The sequence below is a fragment of the Sparus aurata genome, chromosome 22 (assembly GCF_900880675.1).
Source record: "Sparus aurata chromosome 22, fSpaAur1.1, whole genome shotgun sequence".
In the NCBI taxonomy this organism is placed as follows: domain Eukaryota; kingdom Metazoa; phylum Chordata; class Actinopteri; order Spariformes; family Sparidae; genus Sparus; species Sparus aurata.
The window spans coordinates 31,001,310-31,019,504 of NC_044208.1; the positions used below are offsets into that span (position 1 = coordinate 31,001,310).

The following is an 18,195-nucleotide window of genomic DNA, read 5'->3' on the forward strand; positions in this document are numbered from 1 at the left end:
ACACACACACACAAAGAGTTAAAGTTCAAACTAACACCTTTTAAACAAACAAACCAACATGAGGAAACTGACTCGACGTCCTCTCAGACAATAAAACCTGACAGCTGTCGCTCAAGTTTATCAGGTTTAAACATCAATACATCAATATTCAATCAGTCATCAATATTTATTGAACCTGATGCTACAATCATCAGTCATCAGTCATCAGCAGGTCGCTCTGCCTCTTTTCACATGTTTCAGGTTTCTTTCTGTAACTTGGTGTGTAAATAAATCACCTTCTTCTTCTTCTTCTTCTTCTTGTTCTCTTTCTTCTTCTTCTCTTTCTTCTCCTTCTTTCTTCTTCTTCTTCTTCTTCTTCTTCTTCTTCTTCTCCTTCTTCTTCTTCTTCTTCTCCTGCAGATCAAGCTGTCAGACTTTGGTTTCTGTGCTCAGATCAGTAAGGACGTCCCAAAGAGGAAGTCTCTGGTGGGGACTCCGTACTGGATGGCTCCTGAGGTGATCTCTAAACGGCCGTATGGGACGGAGGTAAGCAGGATGTGAACAGACTTCCTGTCTGTCAGCTGTGGACCTTCATCTTCATCCTCAGATCACAGAGTCAGTTTGAGTCTGAGCTGGTTCAGGACCAGGACTTCAGGATGATGATGATCAGGAACTCTTAGATACAGATGAGTCCTGTCAATATCAGGAAAAGTAAAAAGTGTAATTATGATTTTGGATGAGAACTTTGAGGTTACTGAAAACTGCTCCCCAACATAACTTCAGATAAAATAATGTTCATGGTGGATGAAAGTAGCTGGATGGCGGCGCTGGTTAGCTCAGTATGTAGAGCGGCGCCGTCTTGAGTCCCTGCAGCAGGTCACCATCCCTCTTCCTGTTTCCTGTCATCTCTGAAACTGTCCGGTCAATAAAGACAAAAACATAATAATAGATAAAAATGAATAAAAGTAGCTGGATTAAACTAACAGGATCATTTTACCCTGATAATAACATGCTAGCTTGTCTGGTAGCGCGGCCTGGTGTGCAGGTGAACTTCCTGTTTCCTGTCCTTCAGGTGGATGTCTGGTCTCTGGGCATCATGGTGGTCGAGATGGTTGACGGAGAGCCGCCATATTTCAGCGACACGCCGATCACGGCCATGAAGAAGCTGAGAGACGAGGCAGCACCGAGTGTGAAGAGCATCCACCGGGTCAGAACTCACTCGTCTTGTTCTTCTATCGTGACCCCTCTGACCTCAACCACCACAAATTAACCTGTTCAATGAACCTAATTATAATCGTGAAAACAAGTGTTATGGTCCTCACTTTGAACCATGTACAAGAACACACACACACACACACACACACACACACACACACACGTACAATAACTTGTTGTAAGTGAGGACACAGTCCAGAACATGCACTGTGTGGACCCTTACCCTTTCACTCCCTGTGGCCCGGTCAGTGTTTAGACCCATGTAGGGAGAATCAGGACACACTTCTGGGTTTAGTGTCTTTGTGAGCGCCAGTTTCAACGACCTGTTAACATCAGTCTTATCCAACATGGCCGCTGTGGTACCATGATGCTGCAGCTAATCAGTTTATCTTGAAACGTTTTTATTTTGACTCTGTGTGATGATAATCCACTGCTAATAATGACAGGTGGTGTGGGCCAGTGTTTGATGATGTCACTTCCTGTGTTCAGGTGTCTCCTGTGTTGAAGGACTTCCTGGGCTGCATGTTGACTCGTGACACTAAGCAGCGCTCGAGCGCCGCCGACCTGCTGGAGCACCCGTTCCTGCTGCAGGCCGGCTCGCCGCGCTGCCTGGTGCCCCTGGTGGAGCAGCACCGCAAACGCATGTCGCTCTGCTGACACCTGAGTGTTTACATGAGGAACACCTGATAATATACCTGTGATTCACCTGAGAGTCACTGGCTGCTGAGATGTCGGCAGCCAATCATGAAGCAGCTTCTCCTTCAGTCAGGTGACACCGGGATGCTGTCGGCTCGTGACCTTTGACCTCCAGCTGCAAGATGATTGTCCTGAATCAGCTGATGTCACCTGTGAACTCACCTGAGAGGAGGATGTGATCAGAGAACAATAACCTGTAACTGGATGTGTCTTATTTTGACAGTTCAGTCCACCATTTCCTGTCAGTGAAAACAAACATGGTGCTGCTTCCTGTCTGGCCTTTGACCTCTGACCTGCTGTAGTTGATATTTAAAGTTTCCTTCCTGTCTACAGAGGTGGATCAATGAAATACATCTGATCAGATCAATAGAAAACATGTTAGTGACTTCGTGAAGTCTCCAGGTGAGATTTAAAAACAAATGTAAAATGATGTTTTTAGTTTTAATCAGTTGATTTTGACTTCAGGTCACATTTCAGGGTTAAACTCCAACATACATTTATGAGACGCTTCTGTCCAAAGTGACTGACAGTGATTCATTCACACACTGATGGTGCCGACCAGCACACCAGGAGCAGTTTGGGTTCAGTATCTTGCCCAAGGACACTTTGACATGCAGACCAGGGAATCGAACCAGCAACCTTCTGATAACCACAGCAGGCTCGACCCCTGAGCCACAGCCGCCCTACATGAACTGTAGAAACAACTATATTAAAAATATTTAATTAAAAGTTGTTCAGATGTTAAACGCTCCGGTGGTTTTAAACTTTCAGTCTTGCATCATTTAAAACAGAAATATTCTGAAGCTAAATCTGTTTATTTCAATGTCATCAGCTGAATGTGTCCAACAGCAAACTGTCCTGACAGAGCTGCCCTCTGATTGGACCAGAGGAAGCTAACGTAGGTTATTAGCAGTTTGATTAAAGCTCCTCTGTCATTGTTTAAACTGGTGTCTGCACAGTCAGGAGGATGATACACTGATACAGGTTTTACTCAACTGTGAGGACTTCCTGTCACATTAGCACCTGAGTCAGTGAGCTAGCTAGCTAGTTAGCTGGCTAGCTTACTGTTAGCTAGCTATCTTAGAGCACTTTCTTTCCCCTTTCAGTGAATCTTTAATGAAAGACATGATGAACGTTAGCATGTCAACAGATCGCACAGAGACTGGCTACAGTTAGCATGTTAGCAGCCAATAGAAGTATTCACTGGAGTTTTTGTCCTTTCAGACAGTTTTCTATATTTCATACAAACTTTAAATAAATCCTGTCTGAATGTTTTACACATTATTTTCCCATGATGCTCTTGTGTTGATGGTGAATGATGAAAACATATTTTTCCTGTTTGTAAATGAAAGAAGAGGATTAATTCTATAACTTGCACAGTTTCACACAGAATGTGACTTTTGCACATGTGACTAAAATATTTTATGTTTTCTTTTATAAAATACAGATTTTAATAAAACTGTTGACTCTTATTTCTCCTGGATTCTCTCAGACGGTAGCAGCTGTCGTTCTCTTGCTCAGGTGTTGAACCGTCGTCCTGATCGACGTCTGTTCACCTGAGAACATCGAACACAGTGAAAACATCACTAACAATCTTTGTCCCGCCATGAAACACTCAAACGACTTCACATGTTTCCACTTCACTCATCACTTCGGCTCCTTTCACATTGGGAATAAACCCACACAACAAACACTGTCGAGCATAAAGTAATATATCACAGTACAATATTACTGTCTGTGTAGAGTAATCTATTACTAATCGCACTACTTATCAGTTACTTTCAAACATGCCGTAAATCACCTCTGTAGGACAGTTAAACAGAATCTATTTGAATAAACGATGGTGTTGGACTCACAGGAGCAGACAGATGATCAGTCTGATACATTATGAGATATAATCAATATCTTTATTGTAGGTCATCTGAAACTCAACAGACCTGTAACTTCTATAATGTTTCCTGTATTGACACAATAAGACTTTTTATTTTAGTCCACAGAACACGAACACGTGCTGTGATTCAAGAAGGTAAATTAAAGAGTTGGTTGTTCATGTATTGATCGTCTGAAGTGACTCAGTGATCAGTTGATCAGGCGATGCTCAGATAATATGAAGACAACCAGCTGCTATTCTAATCACTGTGTGTGCATGTGTGTGTGTGTCTGTTACTCCTCACAGTGTAAAACATGATGTATATATTATGTTTATATAAGTCTATTTCTATATTCTTACCTTTTTATTATCATTGTCTATTATTATTTCTGTCCTTCGGCTGACGTGGTGAAGAAATTTCCCTGTTTGCTGGACAAATAAAGGAAGTTCTGGTTCTGAAACAGATGAAGTCAAATGAAAAATAACAATCCTTTAATCTTTAAATTCAGTTAAAGAACGTGAAACTGTTCCGTTCAGATGAGTCGACTGTAAGTTTTTACTTGTTGTTGACACAAACTTCATGATCAGACTGAAGTTCATCACTTTTATAATCTCCTGATGACGGCGATGTATTTTATATTTACTGCATGAGTTTTGTATTTATGTGTGAAAAGAACTGTTCAGCTCATTTGTCAACAACATAAAAGGTTAAACATACTTTAAAGGGTTAATTTACATGTCTCACAGTGGAAACTTCAGAGTCGATGATATAAAGTAAATTAGTGACTCACGATCCTCTCAGAGTCATCAGAGCTCAGCTGAACACAAATGTGACATCTGTTGTGTTCATGTTCATTACAGGTAAATGTATACGACCAGTCAGAGGGGAAGAAGTACTCAGGTTAGTTCTACTGAAGTAAAAGTACTGCTAGTAATGAAGAAGTACTCAGGTTGGATACTGAACTCTGTCAGAAGAGCTGAAGGTGTTTCAGTCTGCAGCACCGTCCTGCTGTCGCTCTGTGACTGAGATAAAAACTGATTCAGGACTCTCTGGTTTCTATTTGCAGGCTGAGAGCTGATGAGTCCAGACTGTCAGAGATAACGAGACACCAGACACTTCAGTCAGTCACCAAACACGCCTCGTATCGGACCCGTCTGCTGCAGCGAGTCCAACATCCAGAACTCAGCCTGATGAAGAAATGTGATGTTACGTTTTATACCTTTATTAACATGAAGTCTTCACTGGAGCTGCTGTGTTAGCATCAGGTAGTTCTGCTGGGCTAACAGTGTTAGCTAACAGTGTTAGCATCAGATAGTTCTGTTGGGCTTAACAGTGTTAGCATCAGGTAGTTCAGTTCAGTTCCGTTCAGTTTACTTTATTAATACCTGTAGGTAGATTTGTTGTGCAGTAGCACTGCTGGGCTAACAGTGTTAGCAGAAAAGACAAAAGAGTTGCTCAATCAAAACTTCCTCTCTCATCCACAAAACAGTGATATTTGTAATAATACTTTTACTGCCAATCATGAGAACTTAAATATTGCCGTGTAAGTTTTTGTACTTGCAGTCTGCAGACCATCACATTTAAAAAAGCGACTGCTTGACAATTTCATTTTTGTTTGAATCTGCACTTTTCAGCCAAACTGAATCAGAAATGAAGACAATGATGTGAAGCACCTGTTTGTTTGATGCAGTTGAAGAAGCTGCTGATGAGCTGAGGATCAGCAGGAGACAGTCGAGTCTAAATGGAGACGTGTGAGGCGTCTATCAGCTGCAGATAAGCAGTCAAACACTCCTTTTCCTAAAATGGACGTTAACAGCCAAAGGTCCTGAATCTGCCCTCATGCCGGCTCACGTCCTGGGACAGATTTAGTCTCAGCCTCTGTGTCTTCTGCAGTTATCTCCTAATTTGGTCCACAGGGAGTCTTTATAAGCAGCTGCCTGCTGCCAGGAGGCTGCAGATCTCCTCTCAGACGGATCTGAACCTCCAGCCTCCACCATGGGTGACGCTTTGATGGCCGAGTTTGGGAAGGCAGCTCCTTACTTGAGAAAGTCCGACAGGGAGCGTCTGGAGGCCCAGACGAGAGCGTTCGACATCAAGACTGAATGCTTCGTAGTCGACGATAAGGTGGAATATATGAAGGGACAGATCCAGAATAAAGATGGAGGGATGGTGACGGTCAAGAAGGAGGATGGGACAACGGTCTCTGTAAAGGAGGCGGACGTCCACCCCCAAAATCCACCCAAGTTCGATAAGATCGAAGACATGGCGATGTTCACCTTCCTCCACGAGCCCGCCGTGCTGTTTAACCTCAAAGAGCGTTATGCCGCCTGGATGATCTACACATACTCTGGGCTCTTCTGTGTCACCGTCAACCCCTACAAGTGGCTTCCTGTCTACGACTCTGAGGTGGTGGCAGCCTACAGAGGGAAGAAGAGGACCGAGGCTCCCCCCCACATCTTCTCCATCTCTGATAACGCCTACCAGTACATGCTGACTGATCGGGAGAACCAGTCTGTCCTCATTACCGGAGAATCTGGCGCTGGGAAGACTGTCAACACCAAGAGAGTCATCCAGTACTTTGCCAGCATTGCTGCAGTCGGTGGCAGCAAAAAAGACACCAGCAAGGGGACACTGGAGGATCAAATCATCCAGGCAAACCCTGCGCTAGAGGCCTTCGGCAATGCCAAAACACTGAGAAACGACAACTCGTCTCGCTTTGGAAAATTCATCCGGATTCACTTTGGTACGAGTGGCAAGCTGTCGTCTGCTGACGTCGAGACGTACCTGCTGGAGAAGTCCCGTGTCACCTTTCAGCTCAAGGCTGAGAGGAATTACCACATCTTCTATCAGATCCTGTCCAATCAGAAGCCAGAGCTGCTAGACATGCTGCTCATCACCAACAACCCGTACGACTACTCCTACATCTCCCAAGGAGAGGTAACGGTTGCCTCCATCAACGACTCAGAGGAGCTGATGGCTACAGACAGCGCCTTCGACGTGCTCGGCTTCACTCCAGAAGAGAAAATAGGCGTCTACAAGCTGACAGGCGCCATCATGCACTACGGCAACATGAAGTTCAAACAGAAGCAGCGTGAGGAGCAAGCTGAGCCGGACGGGACGGAAGCTGCTGATAAATCAGCTTACCTCATGGGGCTGAACTCTGCCGACCTCATCAAAGGGCTGTGTCATCCAAGAGTCAAGGTAGGAAATGAATACGTCACCAAAGGACAGAGTGTGGACCAGGTCAACTACTCCCTTGGTGCTCTGGCCAAGTCAGTGTATGAAAAGATGTTCAACTGGATGGTGGTGAGAATCAACCACTCCCTGGACACCAAGCAGCATCGTCAGTACTTCATTGGAGTGCTCGACATCGCCGGATTTGAGATCTTTGATTACAACACTTTTGAGCAGCTGTGCATCAACTACACCAACGAGAAACTGCAACAGTTTTTCAACCATCACATGTTCGTTCTGGAGCAAGAAGAGTACAAAAAAGAAGGCATCGATTGGGAGTTCATCGACTTTGGGATGGACTTACAGGCTTGTATTGACCTCATTGAGAAGCCGTTGGGGATCCTGTCAATTCTGGAGGAAGAGTGCATGTTTCCCAAAGCCAGCGACCAGACCTTCAAGTCCAAGCTCTATGATAATCATCTGGGCAAGAACAAGATGTTTGAAAAGCCGAGAGCAGCAAAGGGGAAAGCAGAGGCTCATTTCGCCCTGGTTCACTATGCTGGCACGGTGGACTACAACATCTCCAACTGGCTGGTCAAAAACAAAGACCCCCTGAATGAAACTGTGGTTGGTCTTTATCAGAAATCATCTCTGAAGCTTCTCAGTCTTTTGTTTTCAAGCTTTGCAGGAAGTGACGGTGGTGACAAAGGTGGAAAAGGAGCCAAGAAGAAGGGTTCCTCCTTCCAGACCGTGTCTGCACTCCACAGGGAGAACCTGAACAAGCTGATGAACAACCTGAAGACCACACATCCCCACTTTGTCCGCTGTTTGATCCCGAATGAGAAAAAAATTCCGGGTGTCATGGACAACTGCCTCGTGATGCACCAGCTGCGCTGTAACGGTGTCCTGGAAGGCATCCGAATCTGCAGGAAAGGTTTCCCCAACAGGGTCCTCTATGGAGACTTCAAACAGCGGTACAGGATCCTGAATGCCTCTGCCATCCCTGAAGGCCAGTTCATCGACTGCAAGAAGAGTGCTGAAAAGTTACTGGGATCCCTGGACATCGACCACACTCAGTATAGGTTTGGCCACACCAAAGTCTTCTTTAAAGCTGGCCTGCTGGGGACGCTGGAAGAGATGCGAGATGAGCAACTCTCTCGAATCATCACCAGGATCCAGGCCAACGCTCGGGCGCTCCTCATGAGGGCGCAGTTCACTAAGCTCGTGGAGCGCAGAGACGCCCTGATGGTCATCCAGTGGAACCTGCGCTCTTTCCTAGGTGTGAAGAACTGGCCCTGGATGAAGCTTTTCTTCAAGATCAAGCCCCTGCTGAAGAGTGCTGAGTCCGAGAAGGAGATGGCCAACATGAAGGATGAGTTCAACAAGCTGAAAGAAGCTCTGGAAAAATCAGAAACAAGACGGAAGGAACTAGAGGAGAAAATAGTGACTATTCTCCAAGAGAAGAACGACCTGACGATGCAGATTCAGTCTGAACAGGACACACTGACGGACGCTGAAGAACGCTGTGAACAGCTGATAAAGAGCAAGATTCAACAGGAGGCCAAGCTGAAAGAGATGATGGAGAGACTGGAGGATGAAGAGGAGCTGAACGCAGATCTCACTGCTAAGAAGCGGAAGCTCGAGGATGAATGCTCCGAGGTAAAGAAAGACATCGATGATCTGGAGCTGACTCTGGCCAAGGTCGAGAAAGAAAAACATGCCACAGAAAATAAAGTGAAAAACCTGACAGAGGAGATAGCCTCGCAGGATGAAAACATCATGAAGCTAACCAAAGAGAAGAAGGCACTACAGGAGGCTCACCAGCAGACACTGGATGATCTTCAGAGTGAGGAAGACAAAGTAAACAGCTTGACCAAAGCCAAAGCTAAGCTGGAGCAACAGGTGGATGATCTTGAGGGCTCACTGGAGCAAGAGAAGAAAGTCAGGATGGACCTCGAGCGTTCAAAGAGGAAGCTCGAAGGAGACCTGAAACTGACCCAGGAGAGTGTGATGGACTTAGAAAATGACAAGCAGCAGCTGGAAGAAAAACTGAAAAAGAAAGACTTTGAGACCGTCCAAGTAAGTTCAAGACTGGAAGACGAGCAGGTCGCGTCGGTTCAGCTCCAGAAGAAGCTGAAAGAAAACCAGGCGAGAATCGAGGAACTAGAAGAGGAACTGGATGCTGAGCGAGCAGCTCGGGCCAAAGTGGAGAAGCAGCGCTCAGATCTTTCCCGTGAGCTGGAGGACATCAGTGAGCGTCTAGAGGAGGCAGGTGGAGCAACATCAGCTCAGGTTGAGCTAAATAAGAAGAGAGATGCTGAATTTCAGAAGCTGCGCAGGGAACTGGAGGAATCGACCCTCCACCACGAGGCCACTGCTGCCTCCCTAAGGAAGAAACATGCTGACAGCGTCGCCGAACTGGGCGAACAGCTCGACAACCTGCAGCGTGTGAAGCAGAAGCTGGAGAAGGAAAAGAGTGAGCTGAAGCTGGAGCTGGACGACTTGTCTTCTAACATGGAGAGTGTGGTGAAGGCCAAGTCAAACATGGAGAAGATGTGCCGCACCATGGAAGACAACATGAACGAGTACAAGAGCAAACACGAGGAAGCTCAGCGGACCATCAATGACTTGACGACCCAGAGGGCCAAGCTGCTCACTGAGAACGGAGAGTTTGGACGGCAGCTGGAGGAGAAGGAGTGTCTGATATCTCAGCTGACCCGAGGGAAGAACTCATACAACCAGCAGGTAGAAGATCTGCGCAGACAGCTGGAGGAAGAAGTCAAGGCAAAGAATGCCCTCGCTCATGCTGTACAGTCTGCTCGCCACGACTGCGATCTGCTCCGAGAGCAGTTTGAAGAGGAGCAGGAAGCCAAGGCTGAGCTGCAGAGAGCTCTGTCCAAGTCCAACACGGAGGTCTCAGCATGGAGGACAAAATATGAGACTGATGGGATCCAGAGGACAGAGGAACTAGAAGAAGCAAAGAAGAAGCTAGTTCAAAGATTGCAGGAGGCAGAGGAGGCCATCGAGGCTGTGAACGCAAAGTGTTCATCCCTCGAGAAGACCAAGCACCGCCTCCAAAATGAGATTGAAGACTTGATGCTGGACCTGGAGAGATCCAACGCAGCATCTGCTGCCCTGGACAAAAAGCAAAGAGCCTTTGACAAAGTCATGGCAGAGTGGAAGCAGAAATTTGAGGAGTCACAGTGTGAGCTAGAGGCCTCTCAGAAGGAGGCTCGGTCTCTGAGCACTGAACTCTTCAAACTGAGGAATGCCTACGAAGAGTCCCTGGACCAACTGGAGACGATGAAGAGGGAGAACAAGAACCTCCAAGAGGAGATCTCTGACCTCACCGACCAGCTGGGGGAGGGCGGCAGGAGCGCTCATGAGCTGGAGAAGATCCGGAAGCAGCTGGAGCAGGAAAGAGGAGAGCTTCAGTCAGCATTGGAGGAGGCAGAAGGTTCTCTGGAGCATGAAGAGAGCAAGATCCTCAGAGCCCAGCTGGAGTTCAACCAGGTGAAGGCTGAAATGGAGCGGAAAGTGGCTGAGAAAGATGAGGAGATGGAGCAGGCGAAGAGGAACTACCAACGGATGCTGGAGTCGCTCCAGTCCTCTCTGGAGTCGGAAACCAGGAGCCGCAATGAGGCCCTGAGAGTCAAGAAGAAGATGGAAGGAGACCTCAATGAGATGGAGATCCAGCTCAGTCAAGCTAACAGGCAGGCAGCTGATGCTCAGAAACAGCTGAAGAGCCTCCAGGCGTTCCTGAAGGACTCTCAGCTGCAGCTGGATGATGCACAGCATGTCAACGACGACCTGAGAGAGAACATCGCTCTCCTGGAACGAAGACACAATCTGACCCAGGCCGAGCTGGAGGAGGTGAGGGCCGCACTCGAACAGACGGAGAGAAGCCGTAAACTGGCTGAACAGGAGCTGACTGATGCTACAGAGCGCATGCAGCTCCTGCATTCCCAGAACACCAGCCTGATCAACCAGAAGAAGAAGCACGAAGCAGACCTGCTGCACATGCAGACTGAGATGGAGGAGGCCATACAGGAGAACCGCAATGCTGAGGAGAAGGCAAAGAAGGCCATCACAGATGCAGCCATGATGGCCGAGGAGCTGAAGAAGGAGCAGGACACCAGCGCCCATCTGGAGCGCATGAAGAAGAACATGGAGCAGACAATCAAAGACCTGCAGCACCGCTTGGACGAGGCCGAGCAGATCGCCATGAAGGGCGGTAAAAAGCAGCTCCAGAAACTGGAGGCTCGCATCAAAGAGCTGGAGAGCGAGCTGGAGGCGGAGCAGAGGAGGGGAACGGAGTCCATCAAAGGGTTCCGCAAGTATGAGCGCCGCATCAAGGAGCTCACATATCAGACCGAGGAGGACCGCAAGAACATGACTCGCCTCCAGGACCTGGTGGACAAGCTGCAGCTGAAGGTCAAGTCCTACAAACATGCCGCCGAGGAAGCCGAGGAGGCGGCAAACGCCAACATGGCCAAACTCCGCAAGCTGCAGCACGAGATGGAGGAGGCCGAGGAGAGGGCCGACATCGCAGAGTCCCAGGTGAACAAGCTGCGGGCCAAAACCAGGGACGGGTCCAAGAAGGGCCTGGATGAGTGAGGAGGACTCAGAGAGTCACAGGTGAGAGGACCCAGGTGTTCACTGTCACTGAGCTCGTATTGAAGTCATGAAACAGTTTATTATTATTATAAAAACAGCCTTTATACCTTCAGTGTGTTTTTGTATGAATGTCCTCGTTTGTAACTCTGTTCTGATTGACAGGTGTTCCTGTTCCTGACCGACTGGACGGAACCAGCAGAGACATTTAATCCGCCTCAGTAGAGACACAGTAGTTTTGGTTGTAGTGCTTATTAATCATTAATCATTATTCATGTGACACTAGAGATAAACATGTATTTGGATCATGCAGGGAACAGAGGATCTCTGAGTGTTTCTGAGAAGTTCTGAGCTTTGTTGGCTCGTTGACGGTCCAAAGTGTTTGTTCTGTTCTGTGTGACGACGTCGAGGTGAAACAGGATGAAGGTCGAGTCGATGTTAAAAGAAATCAGAAGAGTTCAGCAGGACACAGTTTGAATCCTCCTCCAGGTGTGTTTGGTTCAGAGCAGTTCTGCCCCCTGGTGGACGTTTAGATGTCGGACAGTCCTGATGTGTTTTCACTGAATATCAGAACGTGATTTGATTAAAATCATTAATCGATTTTAATTGAAATTAATTATAATCAGGCTGAGCTGAACTCTTCCCAGCACAGTAACTTTGTTCCAGTCATTAATAAACAGTTTTTATGTTTAAGGTGTCATTATGTGACAAACACTGAGCCAGTGTCACCATCACTGCTGTTGCCACGGTAACCTGCAGGTAAATCTAACAGTCGGCTGCTTTTCTAGAGATTTTAACTGACGTTATTCAGTTTAACAGGAAACAGGAAACAGTTCACTGTCACTTCCTGCTTCTCAGTGCTGAAGTAGTTTCACGGTTCTGTAACGTTCTCCAGTAATCAGATTACATTGAGATGAGTCAGAGTTCTGCTGATGGTTCTGTCTGGATGGAGGATCAATATCCAGATATTATAAATACATCTGATCAATGTAGAATGTGTGGGACGATCAATCATGAAATAAAATCCCTTTTTATCACAAAGAGCTGTTTGATTTTTATTTGATAATAAACTGGACTCACAAACAAACACTGTGGATCCAACAGTTACCTCATCAATTATCTCATCAAGTGACTCACCAATTAACTCATTAATTCACTCATTAATTAACTAATTGATTAACTCATTGATAACCTTCAGACTGACAGGAGGCCGAAGCTTCAGCTGCTTCATTAAAACTTGTAACTGCTGAGTGACCCTCTGTGAACAAAATGCTTTTTCTGTAAGTTTAATGAAGTAAAATTAATATTTCTACACAATCTGAAATAAACATGACAAAAAACATTTCTTATATTTTAATCAGCAGTTATCTAACTTCCGGAGCATTTCAAAATAAAACACTATCTTTAGCCTGAAGCTGTTTTAAAGAAACAGGATCAATTTAGATCATGAATAATCAGTCAGTGACGTCAGCAGACGGTGGATCACTCTCGTGATAAAGTTCCATCACTGACGTCAGAGGGTCAGATATTTGCGTTAGGGTTTTATTTTGAAGACACAACTGGTGAGCTTCCGGTCGTAGCTCACCTGCAGCACCTTGACCCGGTTCGTCTCCAGCCCGCCGGAGGATCCAGCTGTGGGCCAGATGTGGTGATGAGTGGTGCGGGAGGCTGACGGTACTCTGCTCACACTCCGCCTCCTGCTCCTCCTGACCCGGTGCCAGCACCATGCGGGACCCGCGGAATTGGACCCCCGCGTTCGGGCCGGCGGAGCGGGGCAAGCCGGCCACCTACACCGGGGAGAAGAAGGCGCAGCTGGTGGCCAGAGCCAACAGGAAGTGGGTCAGACTGGTCACGGTGCTGGTCTACGTCCTGGCCGTGTCTCTGGCCGCCGTCCTCCTGGCGGTCTACTACAGCCTCATCTGGAGACCCACAGCTGGACCCGGACCCGCCCGGACCGGAACCCGCAGGACTGAGAACCAGACCGGGTCTGAACCTGGAACAAGAAGAAATACTGCAAATAAAAGTAACAACACGTGTTTTAAAGTCAGTGACGCGTCTGGTGATATCGATAAAAACACTCAAACTGATCGATCCGATCGTCAGTCTGGTCCCGGTCCAGTCCCCTCGGTCCCTCAGGCCGGACCGGACGTCACCTCTCCGGCCGCTGTGACCGCGGAGGACCCGTCCAACCTGCCGACACACCGGCCCGCGGGGCGCCGGGACCCGGACCAGGAGGGGGACGGGTCCGGGACGGAGAACCGAACTCCTTCTGAGGATGACCGGATGACTCTTACAAAATAAGAGTTTGTTATCAGCTGGAGGATGAGTGACAGTTATTGATCATCACTTCTGTTTGTGTTTGTTGATGACGTCAGGTGTTTATTTATTAGTATATCATTCAACTTTACAGACCGAGTCTTTCTGTTTAAATGTTAATTATACGTGTTTGTTTGTTTCATGAGACATTATTATTATTTAAAATCATTAAACTGATTGAGTATTGATGAGAAACATGACGTCACTGTTTCTTTTATGTTTCAACAATAAAGTCTCAGAAGATGCTCTCTGTTTAGACTCTTATTGTGAAAGGGTGCAGTTAGCATCTCTCTGGTTCTGCTGAGATGAGCTGAAGGTTCTGATCCGTCCAGGTTCTGTTGATCCAGATAATCTCCACAGATGAACTCCACTCTGTGATGTGTGAAGCTAAATTAACTGTGTAGCAGTAAGAAGCTAATGCTAGGCTACAAACAGACGACATCACGGTCACATGACTGAAACGTCACCACCACTAAGAGTCTTACTGCACAATTACTATCCAGGTTTTCTATAAACTGATCAATGTACAAGATGTAAAGTCAGAGTTAGAACAGTGTGTAACTAAAGTGGCTGTAAAGACGGACTAGTGAGTAGATGAGTCTCCGTGTTCGCTGTGAGGACGTTTAATGTCCCCGACAACCTCTGTAGTCTCATTCAGACACTCGTTAGCAACCACTAACTGTTTTTAACACATGAAGAGCTTCAGGATTAAACTGTTGGACATTAATGATGAATGAAACCTGTAAACATGTTCAGTCTGTGGAACCACACACCTTTCACACATTTAACTGAAAACACATTCAACACACTCACAGACAGGAGGTGCTAACATGCTAACATGCTAACTGATGTCTGGGATCAGGACTACAGATTACAGCTCTATGAAAACATCCGATGAGTTTATAAAATACAACAAATATTACACATTAAACTTTCAGAATTAAACTGTCCGGTTGATTCAAAACTTCTCACATTCATTTCAATCACTAATCAAATGAGCAATAATAAACTTGTAATAGAGTATTTACTTGTACTTGAGTACGTCTGGTACTGAGACACGATGAATCAAACTGATTAATTACACAGTTGAACGATGATCCGATCGTCGGCGCTCTGTGGTCACAGACTTCAGACCACAGAAGCACTTTAAAGGTGCAATATGTAAAAACTGGCCACCTGTCGAAGTCTTACCTCAAACAAACATCACCAGAGCTAAATGCTGCCGTTAGCTAGTTAGCTCAGTTAGCAGTGCTGCTAGCGCAGGGGCTTTGGACCGATCCGGGCTAGCTCATTAGCATGCTAACTCCATAACTCCATCTCTCTGCAACACAGTCCGCAGTAAACATCATGATGTCAAACCTTTATTGACCTTCTGAACAAACAGCCCGTCTCCTTCAGGTGAACAGAACCGCAGGGACACTGAGCTCAGGGAGTGAACCCGATGTTTTCTATTAACATACATGATGGATGTTAAAGTCACAATCAACTGAACACATTTAATCAATATTCAACAGTTTATCAGTGAATATTTGGACTCATCCAGAGTCTCATCGGAGGATCCGGGTCGGTTTTCAGCGGCAGGACGACGATGTGGACGCTCGTCTCCATGGCAGCAGAAGGTGTCTCGTGTCCTTCTACATCGGGCAGACGAGGAAGCCGGTGAAGGTGCTGAGCCGACTTTGATCGAAGATGCTCTGCCCGGACCAGAGGGTGACAGAGAGCCGGTCTCCCTCCTCCAGGACCAGCGCCATGCCGTTGGACCCGCTGCCGTGAGTGTTCCGAGTGTCAAAGATGGCAAACATGTTCTGTTCGTTCTTCATCAGCGCTGCGTTCAGGGACCCCGATTCTCCAACACAGCCGGTGAACCGGATGTAGTAGAGTCCCTTCACTGGGGCTGTGAAGATGCCTGCAGCAGAGAACAGGAGAAACAGAGCGAGAGGACCTGATGATGGCATCATGGTTCTGATTCTGTTGCTCCATTAAACAACATGAAGTAACAGACGGAGCATGAAGCATGAGACTCCCTGCTCACCGCTGGCACTCTGAACCTGAACAGGTGAGTAGTACCTGTCTCGGGGTTGTATGCGTTGCCGATGTTTGTCGTCACCTTCCTGAACACCAGCCTGGTATCGGTGTCGAAAGGCCCGTGATGGGTCCACTGCTCGTTGGTGAGGAGGGCGGCAGAGAACGCCACCTGAGATTTACCTGCAGGAACACAGACACCTTTACAGCTGAAAGTACGGTGGCCGTTTAAGGACATCTAAACTGCTGTTCTGAGATACAAATGTGGGACCACACACCCTCAGCTGACCCAAAAGATCCGGGTTTATTGAGCCGTGGTTACTTCATGAAAGGATGGTTCTGCTTTGTTACCTGAACGTTACCTGAGCACTGAATTGTCAAATAATCAGAGAGAAACCGCCAGGAAGTCGAGCACTTCCAGGAGCTCTGGCAGCAACATGTCCTTGTAGAACCTTGTAGAGGAGAACCCAGGGCAGACCCAGAACCCAGTGGGGGGGAGGAGAACCCAGGGCAGACCCAGAACCCAGTGGGGGGAGGAGAACCCAGGGCAGACCCAGAACCCAGTGGGGAGAGGAGAACCCAGGGCAGACCCAGAACCCAGTGGGGGGGAGGAGAACCCAGGGCAGACCCAGAACCCAGTGGGGAGAGGAGAACCCAGGGCAGACCCAGAACCCAGTGGGGGGGAGGAGAACCCAGGGCAGACCCAGAACCCAGTGGGGGGGAGGAGAACCCAGGGCAGACCCAGAGCCCAGTGGGAGGAGGAGAACCCAGGGCAGACCCAGAACCCAGTGGGAGGAGGAGAACCCAGGGCAGACCCAGAACCCAGTGGGGGGGAGGAGAACCCAGGGCAGACCCAGAACCCAGTGGGGGGAGGAGAACCCAGGGCAGACCCAGAACTCAGTGGGGGGAGGAGAACCCAGGGCAGACCCAGAACCCAGTGGGGGGAGGAGAACCCAGGGCAGACCCAGAACTCAGTGGGAGGAGGAGAACCCAGGGCAGACCCAGAACTCAGTGGGGGGAGGAGAACCCAGGGCAGACCCAGAACCCAGTGGGGGGAGGAGAACCCAGGGCAGACCCAGAACCCAGTGGGGGGAGGAGAACCCCAGGAGGAGCTGGAAGAGGTTGCCGGGAAGAAGGAAGTCTAGAGTTCCCTGCTCACCAATAACAGAAGAAAATGTCTGAAAGGACGGACGGATATTCAGAGGGATGGATTTTAATTCATAGCCAATTATCACAAACAGAGCGGATGTTGTCCTGTCAGAGGGGTTCTGTTTTATTTCAGTCAAACGGGGTCAACAAAGAATCCACTTAATGCGAAAGCTAAGTTCTTTTAATGTCTGTGATACTATTTTGTGCAACTTTTATCATTCTTTTATTGAAAGCTTTAACTTTTTCCTTTATCTGCTGGTTCAACGGGTCGTCTGAAGCAGAAGAACAGCTTAAATATCACTGTCAAAGTATGTTCCAGGATTATGGCATTCAGCAGAGGAACTTTGGCTCTATCTGGGAAAAACATGCAGCTGAGAAAGCAAAAATAATTATCAGCCAACCAGACCACATTATGTGGAGCGAGTTTTTATTGTTGCCCTCTGGTCGCCGCTATAATGTGCCCAGGAGCAAATCTAATCGATATACGAAGTCTTTTATTCCATCTGCCATCAAACTCCTCAACACAGATCTCACTAATTTTAGAAAAATTTAACCTATTTATTTATTTACTCATTCATTTATTATTTATGACGTACCCATGTGTGTCTTAAATTGTTTTCTGACTGACTGGATGAATGATCGTTGTACTGATTTTATCTTTATCTTTTGCCCATTTGGGATAAATAAAGTGGTCTGAACTGAACTGAACTGAACTGGTACCATTCTACATACAGTGATAGACCCAGTGTTGGCTGGTGTACCTGTTTTGGACCAGGTCTCTATCAGGACAAACTGACCTTCCCTCTGGGGCCACTGGACAATAAAATATCAGAACATTACAGCACGGGTTTTGGTTCCGGAGGACTGACCTCTGTTCTCTCGTTCTCGCTCCAGTTCCTCCACTCGGGCCGTGAGCTGCTTCAGCAGAACTCTCACATCTTCTTCTGTCGTTTTCTCTGGAGTCAGAAACTCATCATCGTCTATTAGAGTAAAATTTGAAGTCACATCCCGGACCGCTCCACATACCACCAACATGAACACGACCCAGCCGGACATCATCTCAGAACCAGCAGACTGCTGACAGGACAGGAGACACTGTGGACTGAACACTGAGACGCGCCGGCTGTTAGAAAGTCGTGAAGTTGTTTGAACAATGAAG

The 18,195-nt window shown here is 47.3% G+C and overlaps 3 protein-coding genes and 1 pseudogene across 4 annotated transcripts in view; 3 read left to right on the top strand and 1 right to left on the bottom strand.

The window, feature by feature from the left end:
* The window catches only part of LOC115573863 (serine/threonine-protein kinase PAK 6-like), a 7,986-nt gene extending 4,624 nt beyond the window's left edge, over positions 1-3,362 (top strand). The window contains exons 5-7 of the mRNA XM_030404910.1: positions 400-525; positions 1,052-1,186; positions 1,684-3,362. Of these exons, the coding sequence (XP_030260770.1) occupies positions 400-525; positions 1,052-1,186; positions 1,684-1,851 (429 nt within the window). The 3' untranslated portion in view covers positions 1,852-3,362. The remainder of the gene's footprint in view (positions 1-399; positions 526-1,051; positions 1,187-1,683) is intronic.
* A 2,360-nt stretch (positions 3,363-5,722) lies between these two features.
* On the top strand, positions 5,723-12,590 carry LOC115574472 (myosin-6 pseudogene; annotated as a pseudogene). The gene is made up of 2 exons (XR_003982499.1): positions 5,723-11,573; positions 11,715-12,590. The product of XR_003982499.1 is annotated as a myosin-6 pseudogene (transcript).
* Positions 12,591-13,274: 684 nt separating this feature from the next.
* On the top strand, positions 13,275-13,850 carry LOC115573864 (putative transmembrane protein INAFM2). Its single transcript, XM_030404911.1, has one exon. It carries the CDS (start codon positions 13,275-13,277, stop codon positions 13,848-13,850), a length of 576 nt encoding a protein of 191 aa, XP_030260771.1.
* A 1,363-nt stretch (positions 13,851-15,213) lies between these two features.
* Positions 15,214-18,173, bottom strand: LOC115573616 (cerebellin-1-like). The gene is made up of 3 exons (XM_030404471.1): positions 17,906-18,173; positions 15,933-16,070; positions 15,214-15,771 (listed from the first exon to the last, which is right to left on the bottom strand). Exons 1-3 carry the CDS (start codon positions 18,093-18,095, stop codon positions 15,500-15,502), a joined length of 600 nt encoding a protein of 199 aa, XP_030260331.1. The 5' UTR covers positions 18,096-18,173; the 3' UTR covers positions 15,214-15,499.
* Between the last annotated feature and the right edge of the window lie 22 nt (positions 18,174-18,195).